This window comes from Condylura cristata, unplaced genomic scaffold, assembly GCF_000260355.1.
Source record: "Condylura cristata isolate star-nosed mole 26May11 unplaced genomic scaffold, ConCri1.0 scaffold00034, whole genome shotgun sequence".
NCBI classification, from domain to species: Eukaryota; Metazoa; Chordata; class Mammalia; order Eulipotyphla; family Talpidae; genus Condylura; species Condylura cristata.
Window position 1 is genome coordinate 13,660,268 of NW_004567135.1, and position 11,168 is coordinate 13,671,435.

The window sequence follows — 11,168 nt, forward strand, 5'->3', positions numbered from 1 at the left end:
TCGTCCTGGGGCTGAGGCCGGGTGCAGGAGCCAGTGTGGAGCCTCGAGGCACGGCTGCCTCGGCCCATCTTACCACCGTGCAGTCCCCAGACTTCTGCCCGTCCCCTTCTTTGCCGAGATCTCGACAGTGACACAGGGTCAAGCCCAAAAGGTGACCCTGACCCTAGGGCCCCCTCCCCACTCCCTGTTCCTGGTCGGTGCTTAGCTGCCTCAAGCCAGGGAGCAGCGCTGGCGGCCTTCGGAGGACTCGGCTGCCCAGCCAGGACGGACACTCGTGTCACCCCACTGCCGAGGGCCAGGCGGCAGGAGATGCACCCCCACAGGGGGCTACAGGGCCTGCCACCCGGCGCCACTGTCCCTCGCCGCATGAAGGGGCCCCGGGGGGTTGGGGGAGGCTCTCACCGGTCTCCAGACTGCGTGATGAGCCGGCGGCAGGTCTCCATCTGCACGTCCAGGCCGCGCTTCATGCTGCACATCTCCATGTACTCGTGCAGGTGCCGGTTCATGTCATTCTTGGCGGTGGCCAGCTCCAGCTGTGGGGGCAGGGCAGAGGCAAGTGGGGGCCTTGGGGCTGACACCGCTCGCCGGCGCCCAGGAGCACGGTGCAGGGCTCACCCTCAAAAACATCGACCTGGGCCTCCCCGGTGGCTCACTGGGCCACTGCCCGCAGCCCCTGGCGTGGCGCGGCAGACCCCTCCTGTCCCGCCCGCTGCTCCCGCTGGCAGCGTGTTGCAGTCCATCTGCCCGTTCTGCTCCCCGCTCTGTCCTCTGGTTTAAATCTTTAAACCAGAATCCTCTCACCCCTTGCGCCTCTGGCCTGAAACCCAGTTCTACATGCATACATAAATATTTTTTAGAAAATCAGCCTGCTGTGGTGGCAGGCACATTACCAGAGTGGTTTTCCTGGGCATCCTGCCCCCAGGGAGTACCCAGGCTGCAGCTCCAGGCCTGCACTCACCAGCAGGGGGCAGGCTGCAGAGGGCCTCCCCGAGGGTCCCTGTGCTCCTGGCTTCCCCCCAGTGCTGAGCTCCCCCCCCCCAGCCCTGTGTCCCTCAGGGCAGGGAGCTGCTGCAAGCACTGGGCCCAGGGCTTCCCACCTCTCCGTGTGCTCACCGGCGCTTGACGGGGGATTTATTCATTAACAAGGCGCAGAGCTCAGAGAATCGCAACCTCGCTGCGGATTCTCCTCATTCCTCCTTTGAACTTTTTCACTTACAAGGCATTTTCAGGGGCCAACATGCCAGATATAATGTCCCATTGGTGAAAAGATGTGTTCTGAATTTTAAAACCCTACTTGAGGCCCTCCCTGGTGGCGCAGCGGGTTAAAGCGCAGCACTGAGAAGCCTAAGCCACTTCCGCATGAGTTCGATCCCCGCCTGCCCCGGAGGTGACCACATGGTGGGCAGACCTCTCCTGACCCGCCCGCTGCTCCCCTCTGCAGTGTACTTCATCGATCTGTCTGTTCTGTTCCCCACTCTGTCTCTGGTGACGCCTCTCACCGCCCCTGAGCCTCTGGCCTGTACCCCAGTTCTGTAAGTACAAATAAATCTTTAAAAAAAAAAAAACCTACTTGAGGAAAACTGGGGGAATCAGACTCAAAACAAGACAGGCTCCCCCAAGCCCCAAGTCCGACCTTGCCTGCACATCTCGCGTGGTGCTGAGAGGCAGCGAAAGGCGGTAAAATATCTGGGCCAGAAACAATCTCTGCCTCTCTTTGTTTGGGTACAAAGGCCAGGGGCCAGGAAGGGAAGAAGAATAAGCTGTGGCCTGGGAGCTAAGGGAAGGGGAGGAAAGTGGCCGTGAATAATGTGAACTGGCCTCGGACAGACACAGGACCAAGTAAATGGGTCACAGGGCCTGACAAAAGAGTCAGCCAGGACAGCTCACTGGGGAGGAGGGGGCGGCCGGGGCCGGGGCTGGGGGTGGCCCAAGCCTAGTGAGTCCAGCTCCAACAGAGGCTCCCTCGGGCATCTCCCACGGCTCAGCCAGGGCGGCCGGGCGGCGCCCACTGCGCTCTCACAGAGACCGGGGGCCACCAGCCCTCGTGCGGTCCCCTGCCACCGACACCCCAAATCTCCACTTCGGGAGAGCAGGGTTGGGGGCGCTGGGTTCTGGTGCCTCACTCAAGAGGGACAGGAAGGAGGAAACGAACCATGGAGATCCTCAAAATACAAGGTGGGGACGGCCAGTTGGCTCTACTTGCAAGTTGCCCAAATTCATTCATTTGAAGCAGGGAAGCGGTCAGGAGACGGCCCCAAGCAGGAGACGCCCACAACCACCCGGGCCTCTGTGCCCCTCAGCGGCAGTAGGAAGAGAGGAAAGGACTGGACACAAGGGCTGCCCCCCACCCTCGCCCTGGCCAGACCATCAATAACGGGACCTGCTCCTGGCACGTCAAAGGTCACAACGATAGAGGGACCCCAGGCGGCCAGAGGAGCCATGCGTCAGCTCCCCCGAGCCCTCCCAGGTGGCATTCCACTGGAGACAAGACGAGGGGGGCTTCACAGCCCCTCAGAAAGCACGCTTCCACGTGGGATTCTCCTTTCTTTTCACATCATGTTCTGAGCAATGCATTCTAGTCCAATGCATTCTGGCCGAGCAGACAGGCAGCCCCAAACTCTGCCCCAAGGCCCTGCCTTGGTTAAAGGGGCAGTAAAGACATAAAACTTTAACTCCACTACCCAGAAGAGATGGGAGAGGCAGACAGGAGGCAGGTGGGGATAAATGGAGTAGGTGAAGAGTGGAGACAGCCCCCTTCCTTAACTGGTAGCATAAATACGGGTTTAAGACTGCAAATAAATCCGCCGTGAAGACTTGGCAATTACTTGGGCCTCCCTGGTGGTGCAAGGGGTTGAGTCTCAGCACTAGGAAGCTGTCCACCGCCACTGCAGCACGAGTTCGATCCCCCACCCGGGAGCTGACTCTCACAGCGCAGCAGACCTCGCCTGTGTCGTCCCCTGCTCCCCTCAGCAGTGTGTCTCAGTAGATCCCTCTGTTCTGCTCCTCACTCGGTCCCTGGTGAATCCTCTCACCACCTCCCTACACACACACCCTGGCCAACACTCCCACTCTTGTATACAGAAAAAAATCTTTAAAAAAAAAGAAGAAGAAGACTTCGCACCTTAGCATTCATCACCAAGGTGAGAAACCAAAGGCAGCTTTCTCTGAAGGACAGAACCACCTGATAGGTGTTGGGAAAATGAGTATGGAGAAAACGCATTTCTCGACTTCCTTCTCAAAACGCAGGTGTGTGAGCAAACTGAGCGTACGTGTGCCTGTGGGCTTGAGCGAGGGGCTGTGACAGAGGTGCAGCCCCCCCTCCCCCGGCCCCCCCCAGAGTGCCCGAGAGGGGCCCTCACAGCACAGGCAGAGGGGATCACAGGGCCACAGCCAACCCTTCTCCCACTGCTCCCTCCATAGGGGTGCAACTCCTAAAGGCCTCAAGTTTTGTTGTTGTTGTTTTAAAAGATTTGTTCATTAATGCATACAGAACTGGGGTACAGGCCAGAGCCCCCACAGTCCCCTGAGGTGTGGGGGATCAGAGGATTCGGCAGAGACAGGGTAGCGAGCAGAAGAGGCAGACTGACTGAAATACACTGCCGGTGGGCCAGGGGAGGTCTGTGGCCCCATGTGGGTCACTCCCCACGCCGGGGGATTGAACTCGCGCTGGGTGGCTGTGGACAGCTTCCTAGTGCTGCTACTTAAACTCCAGTGCCAGCAGGGAGACCCCAAGGCCTCGAGTTCAAAGCACCAGCAGCCCTGGCCATCTGAGACCTTTCCTCAAGGCTGAGGAATAAGGATCCCTCCAACTAGCTCATGAGCTGAGCTAACGCATTCAAAGCCAGCATCACCACCATCAGCCACAGACTGACTGCAAGGGGCAAGCTGAGCTGAGATCTGCATGTTCATTATTCCATTTGCACTTCAAAACCACCCCAGGAAGAGGTATTGCTACAGTCCCTATTTTACAAACAAGGAAGCAGCTGAGAGAGGGTAAGTGGCTTCTCAGGAGAGCCTCCCGCAGCGTGGCCTGAGCTAGGCTGAGGCCTTAAGTCCCCGAGGCCTGACTCAGCCTGGCCAATGGTGGCGCCAGCTCAGGCCCTCGCGTACCTCTATCTGGTCGATGGTCTCCTGATACTCTTTCTCCCGGCTTTTGAACAGTGATTCGGTGTCTGTAATCACCTTCTCCAAACTGTCTTCCTGCTGCTGGAGTAGAAAGGGCAGCCGGGGGGGGGGGGGGGGGGGGGCCGAGGCAGGTGGGGAGGTGGGTAGAGAGAGAGAGAGAGAACGAGCCTTCGATCAAAGGGAACTGGAGGACCAACGCAGAGGACGAAGGAAGAGGGAGAAGCAGGCGAGGATGATGGCCACAGAGGGAAACAGCGAGGAGCGAGAGGACACAGGGCAGGGGGCTGGAGCGGCAGACTGGGACCCCAGGCCGGGAGGGGCGTTACCTCTCCCTGGGCCTCTGCCGCTGCCATGGCATAGCCCGAGAAATCCTCCCACAGCAGCAGGGTCTCCTCAGTCTCCTCCCAAGTCAGGCTGTCACAGTCGTCCTCAAAATCATACTCCCTCCTGGAGACAGGGAGCCCGCGTGTCAAGGCGGCTGGGGGCCTGCGTCCTGGCCAGGGGGCCGTGGGGGCTCCGGCCTCGGGGTGGGGGCGCTGGGGGCGGCCTGCGGGACTCACAGCTGGTTGAGCATGCGCTGCACCTCCTCGTTGATGCTGAGGGCTGTGGTCTCCTCCTCATCCCCATCGGGCTGGCGGGGCCCGTCACTCTCGGACAGGGAGGTATCCTCCTCGACGGCAGCCTTGCGCTCCCGCTTCCGCCCCCCCATGGATGGGACCTTGATGGGAGACAAGTGCAGAGACTACAGAGACGAGGCCGGGTGCATGAGGAGAAAGGGCGGGCGGGCACTGGCGGGGGCGGGGCAGGGGGGCGTGAACCAGCGGGGGGCGGGCGGGACAGAGAGAAGACACAGTTACAACGGCAGAACAGAGACACCAGAGTCACCGAGAGAGGGGCAGACAGACACGACGGGGCAGGGCTGCAGACTGAGGGGGGAGAAACAGCGCGGGGCCGGCGTGGCTAGAGAGGGCGCTTTGTTCTAAAAAAGTTTTTCTAATGAAATGACCGAACTGAAAAGAAAGTGTTAGGCTGCAAGGAGGAGAAAGACAGTGTTCATGGAGGAGGACCCGAATCACATCTCCGTATCTGGAAAGCCAGAGGGAGAAGAGGCAGAGAAGAAGGGAGCAGAGAGAAAGGGGAAAAGGGTGGAGGGGAGCAAGGAAAATCAAAAAGGGGAGAAGTCTGTGCTGAAAAGCCCAGCAGGTCAAAACTGACAGGTGGCTTAGAGACTGGGACTGGGACGTTAATAAGCTTGCGTGAGAGCAAAACTAACCAGCTTCTTCTGTGGAGAAAGCCAGAGAAGATGAAAAGGAGAGAGGAGAGAGAGAGGGGAGGGAGAGACGGCATTAGAGACCGCTTCAACCTCTCCACAGAGGCTGCCTCCTTGCCCCCCGGCCGAATCCCAGGGAGCCCCACTTGCCAAGACAGGGTCCCCCAGGCGGAGGGCGGCCTGTGCCGTGTGGGCAGCAGCAATGGCGCTCCTCTGCTGCCCCCTCCCCCCCGAAGGGCCGGGCACCAGGGAGGCGTGGGCCAGGCCGGGGCCGGCCCCTCCCGGGTCCGGGGCAGCCCAGTGCCCGCACCTGGAACATCTTGATCATGTCCTCACAGTTGCGCTGCTGAGCCACGTCACAGAGCTTGGCGGTGATGTCAATGCGGCGGCAGATGTCCATGTCCACCTTCATGGCCTTCTCCTGGATCTTCGTGTCCAGCTCCGTCAGGTTCTGCGCAGGGAACACGGGACCGGTGAGGTCCCAGCACCCCAGACGCGGGCGGCCGAGGCCCTGGCGGGGTCCCCAGCCGCACGGCCCATCGCTTCCTCCGAGCAGAGGTGTCACTTGTCCGGTGCCCTCCCCACGGCCACACTGGGCTGCTCCTGCCACTGGCTCCCTGGCCGGGAAGCCCCCGCAGAGCGGGCACCCTCCTCCCCAGAGCTTGTTTCCAGAGAGGGGCCTGTGGGAGCTACGGGAGTGGAGCGAGCCCAACACGCTCCGCACCAGCTAAGCACGAGCTCACGGGCCCTCGGCCCGCCACGAGCTCCATGGTCCTTCTGCAGAGAACACGCCTCTGCTGCCCATCGCAGGTGAGGACGCGCAGGCCGGGCGTCAGGCCACGTGCAGGGGGCGCGGGCCCGGCTCTGCTCCCAGCGGGCACCTCCGCACCTCTTAATGACGGCGGCCTCACTGGCCCCTGGACACGCTAGGGCTTTTTGTTCCTTTTTTCCTATCGAAATAGGGGGTGGCGGGAGGAAAAAAGGGAAGCGCATCAACGTGGCGGGCGGTGGCGGCGGACAGGAAGTCAGAGGGCAGGGCCGGAACCTGACAGGCCTAGCAGCCGGTCGGCAGCCTGTGGGCAGCGCCTGGGGCAGAGCGAGGTGCCCGCACTCACGTTGCTCATGAGCCCCTTGAAGACCACCAGCTCCGCTTTCAACTGCTCCACCTTCATCGCCAGCTCCTCCTGGCAGGCGTCAGCCTCTTGGGCTTCCTACAGCCCGGGAGAAAGCCCCCCGTCAGCCGTGCTGCCACGGCGGGAAGGAGGCCAAGGCCGGAGGGGTGCCAGGGCGCGGGGGCCTCACCTCCTGGAGCTCCGCCACGCGCTCCTGCAGCTGCACCCTCGCCGAGTACTCCTCTTCCCACCTGGAGGCACGGGGAGGAGGGAGAGCGCTGGCTGCAGGGTCCCTCGGGCCACTGGGGTGCCCTGCCCCCTCCGCTTGGCTCAGGCCTCAGGCCCTGAGGGATCCAGCTCGGGGCGGTCAGAGCGGTGCACGGGCCCCTCCGGCCTCCCGCCCGCAGCTGTTGGTCGGCACCACCGTCCCGGGCCGGTGCCAGCTCACCAGCTGCCTCCCGACACCTGGCCCGGACGCCACACCAGCAGCTGCGCAGGCCGGCTCCCCCCACTCCTGCCCCCACCAGACCACAGGCCCGCCCGGCCCGGTCTCCCACCTTCAGTCCACAGATCCGGTCTCCCGCCTCCTGCCCGCACCAGCACCAAGCTCCTCTAGCCCGCTGCCCTGACTCCTGGGGAACCATTTAACCCTGGAAAAGCAGCTGCAGGACACACACCGCATCAACAGAGATGGTCACGAGCCTGGCAGGAAGCTCAGTCACCCCCACAGAGCCCCAGAAACGGCCCACCCAGAGGCGGCGGGGCTGGCCCTGAGGCACTGAAGCCACAGAAAGCAGGGCCTGGGGTTACAAGCACCCCAACCCAGAGGGAAAGAGAAACTGAGGCGCAGGGCTGTGCGCTGCTCATCTCGCAGATGAGAACTACAACTGGCATCGGCCGGGTCTTTTCCCGGGCACGGTGCATCGTAAGCTGTGGCACACTGCAGGCATCCTGAGGTGAAGGGCAGGGGTGGGTCGACGCCACGCCGAGGACCCCAGGACCCTACAAGGCTGGTGGGAATGGCAGAGCTTCTCGGGCCCAGTTCACATAACCTATTGCGTCTCCACACGTTGGGCAGGAAGGAGAGGGCTGTACCCAGCGAGAAGCCTCCGGGCCAGGAAGGCGCTTAGGAGGTAGCAGAGGCCGGCAAGGACACGACAGGCCCAGAGGGCACATCCTGGATCCTTCTCCACGCCTTCCAGCTTCCCTGCCTGCCCTGCTGGCTCCCCTGAGCCGCCTGCCTCCTCTCCGCTCTCCGGCGCGCCTCACCCAGATCCGCACTGCAGCATTCCTAATAATAACTCCTCTGCATCGCTGGGCCGCCTCCCGGCTGGGCAGGGAAAGGCAGGCAGCCCGGCCACCGCCCTGCCGCCTCATCATGCGGCCCAGCTCCCTGCTCACCCCCCGTTGGCCCCCCCAGATCCTTCTACCACGTGAAGCCACAGGATATGGTCCCCCTCACACCCCAGCAGTCCCTGGGGGAAGAAAGCAGGACTGACCAGGGATAGCAACTTGGACAGCTGCGTCGGGCAGCGAGGGAGGGAAGGGGGAGCTGCCTGCCAGCGCCCTTGTTCAGGAAGAAAGCATCAGTAAGGAAGTTTTACACGGTGAAGAAGAAAAAAAATCAGGAAATAAACTATCTGGAAGCTCACTGGAATTTTACTTGCTCTCTAGCCGGAACCTACTTTTCTACAAGTAGGTTCACTTTGACCTCCATTCGAATCTGGTCTGACAGGGTTCCCTTGATGTGGGTAGGACTGGGGTAGTTTCCACATACTCTACATTTACTAAATAACTCTCTTCCAAACAAATGGCATCCTTGAGGGAACTGAGGAAGCCTGGGCCAATCCTACATAGGAGACCCAAAAAAGGGGCCCTTCCCCCCAAGGTCAGACAAGGTAGGATGGCTGAAAGTAGGACCCACGAGGCCTCAGCTCCTTCCCAGTTTAGTGCTGAAGAGGAGCCGGAGCTGCAAAGGCTACACTCTGTAGAGACGAGAACTGGGGCAGGGATCTGGGCTGGACGAATGCGTAACCGCCGGTGACACGTCCCAAACCCTCAGCTGCCCGCCCCACACAGCAGTGCGCAGAGCCATGAGCTCACCAGCCCCGAGGAATAACTCTTTGCTGCCCTGGACAGCTGGGCCAAGGACAAACACCGTATCAGTTGTTTTTGTTATTTTTTTAAAGGGTCCTGAGGACAGCAGTTGTTCCTGTGGTTATGGGTACATTCCAGAACTGCCCATGTTCTGCTGCTGGCTGCGTCAATTAACTCCTGGACAGGCTCTGGTGGCATCGAATGACACCTTGGTATATTTACCGGGACTCCCAGCCAGTCCTGGGACCACTACTAGGACAAGTCGCCACGAGCGCAGGATGCCACCCCAGAAAGCCAGCTGCCCTGCAATGTGCAGGCCTCTGGTGGGTTACAGAGCCCTGAAGGTCGCCCCCAGGCCCAGCAGTAATTTCCCAGCCAATCCTCACCCACTGCTAGGACAGGAACCTGGGTGACTCTGCAACTGCAGTTCCCAGGCCTGTCCACTAGGGGTCAGAGGAGCCAGGAAGAGGTTAAACCTGAGGGCTCCCGGAGCTAAGCCTTCACACCTGCCATGGCCTTCCTCACCACCCGGCCGTCTACAGAGCCAGCCAGTGGGCGAGATCCTGCTGAAGGGCCTGCTCAGGCCCTCGACAGGATCCACTTGGTACACAGCATGCGAGCACCGCGTCCTTCCTAGGCCCTTGGAAGGTGCCAGCCGCAGGCTCTGCTCTCCTTACACTCAAGGGTGTGTCCATGCTCCCACCTTCCTCCGGCTCCTTTCCCCGTCCTCTGCCGGCTCTGGTCACACTTCTCCGGCTGCTGGCTCCCGCGGCTCACAGTGCCCTAGCTGTGACAATACCAGGCCCTTCCCTTCCCCTAGGGAATTCCCTTTACTCCCTCTTTCCCCATTTTCTGGGCCGCCTCAAGCAGCGCCCTGAGGCCCCGGGGCCTTTGGTACAGCACCACAACCGCACCCAGGTTCCGCCAGTCCTGGGCCGGGAAGCAGCCTGGCCAGTGAGGCCAGCCGCCCTCACCGCCCCTTCTCATTCCCTTTGGCCTCCCGAGTTAAAGCTAGAGCTCTGGCCTCTACCCTTGGATCAAGCTGTGGAGCCAATGAGCACACAATTACTGAGGGCTGAGAGTGGCGTGGATAAGCCGTACCCCAGACGTGACTTGTCAGACCTGAGTCCCTTTCAACACAGTCACCCCAACACCGCGCCCAGGGGCCCAGAGACGGAAGGGAGCAGGGAGTGAGACTTCCTCACGCTATCCTGGCAGGAGTGCCCCTAGCATTCTCTGGGGACTCCGGTCTCCCCTTCCCCAAGGGTCTCCCCTTCCCCACTGCTCCTTAGAAGGACGTGCATTTCATTCCTCCCTCTTTCTGGGGGCCCAACTGCGCCTTCTCCTGGAGGGCACCCGCGTCCCGGCCCTCTGTGGGATGACACAGCCCGGCCCCCACCTTCCTGGCCCCCTTAATCTTCTCTTCCCCAGGCCCTACCTCCGCTTGTACTCGTCCCGCTCGCGTTTCACTTTGGCCAGCACGTTGTAGAGGGCGCGGATCTCGGGGGTGATGGTGTCGATCTGGACGCCCACCCCGTCCGGGTGCACCCACGACAGGCCAGGCCCCTGCACCATCGTGGGCTCCAGTCCCGGCCCCAGCCGGCGGGCGTGAGAGAAGGACCAGATGGTGCCGGGCATGAAGCGGGCCGATGAGGAGTAGGCGGTAGAGGTGGAAGAGGCGGACGACGAGAGGCCGGCGGCCGGCGACGCCAAGGGGCCGGCGGGCGAGCGCGCCGGCGAGCCCAGCACGCGCGCCGACGGGGTGCACACCGCGGCCGGCCTGGCGCCCAGAGGCAGCCCCAGGGGCCGGATGGGGCTGATGAAGCCGGTCTGCACGGCCTGGTCGCGGCGAGCCAGGCTCCGCCGGCCCTGCTTACCCTCCTCCAGCGCCTGCTGCAGCTGCTTCTCCAGCAGTCGGTTGCGGCGCTCCAGCTCATGCACCTTGGCCAGGAAGCAGCGGAAGCGGAGGTTCAGCGTCTTGAGCACGTTGATGTTGGAGCCCAGGTCGTTGCGGAGCGCCATGGCGGCGGGGGGCGTCCGGCCCGGGCCGGGCGGCGAGTAGGGAGGCGGGCCGGCGGGCGAGAGCGGAGCCGGAGTCACGTCCCCTCCCCCGGCAAAGTGGTCGCTGGCCAGTGGGTCCCCCAGCGGCCCGGGCAGGCCCTGCTGCTCCTGCTGCAGGAGGAAGAGGTTGGGGCCGAATAACGGATTCATGGCTGCGCCTTCTGCTGGGAGATGGAGACCAGCGCAGAGCCGGGATGGAGGGCGACGGAGCCCAGCCAATGAGGCGCCCCGGGCACCCGGGCAACCAATCGACGGCTCGACGGGAAGGGCAGAGGTCAGGGGGGCGGTGGTGGGCAGAGAGAAAGCCAATGAAAGGGGGAAGCCGGAGGCTGGCACCAGGACTGTTCCGGGTCTGAGTGGGTTCCTTCCTCTTGGGGGACCCCAGAAGGTGCCTGGAATTCAGCCAAGACTGCCAGGGCAGAAAACCCGCTCTCCCCCGCCCCAGGGTTCAGCTGGTGGGGAGCCCATCTTCCTGCACCCCTAACGCTCCACCCCACACCCCC

At 62.3% G+C, this 11,168-nt stretch overlaps 1 protein-coding gene across 5 annotated transcripts in view; it reads right to left on the reverse strand.

The window, feature by feature from the left end:
- IFFO1 (intermediate filament family orphan 1) overlaps positions 1-10,862 on the reverse strand; it is a 12,512-nt gene extending 1,650 nt beyond the window's left edge. The window contains exons 1-9 of one of the 5 annotated variants that reach the window (XM_004692878.2): positions 10,043-10,862; positions 6,698-6,758; positions 6,511-6,606; positions 5,706-5,846; positions 5,399-5,407; positions 4,686-4,843; positions 4,452-4,572; positions 4,111-4,203; positions 403-533 (exon numbers count right to left, since the gene is read on the reverse strand). In XM_004692878.2, the coding sequence (XP_004692935.1) occupies positions 403-533; positions 4,111-4,203; positions 4,452-4,572; positions 4,686-4,843; positions 5,399-5,407; positions 5,706-5,846; positions 6,511-6,606; positions 6,698-6,758; positions 10,043-10,815 (1,583 nt within the window). In that variant the 5' untranslated portion in view covers positions 10,816-10,862. Of the gene's footprint in view, positions 1-402; positions 534-4,110; positions 4,207-4,451; positions 4,573-4,685; positions 4,844-5,398; positions 5,408-5,705; positions 5,847-6,510; positions 6,607-6,697; positions 6,759-10,042 lie in introns of all 5 variants that reach the window. The other 4 variants (XM_004692877.2, XM_012732442.1, XM_012732444.1 and 1 more) reach the window with 4 other exon arrangements.
- Positions 10,863-11,168: the final 306 nt, after the last annotated feature.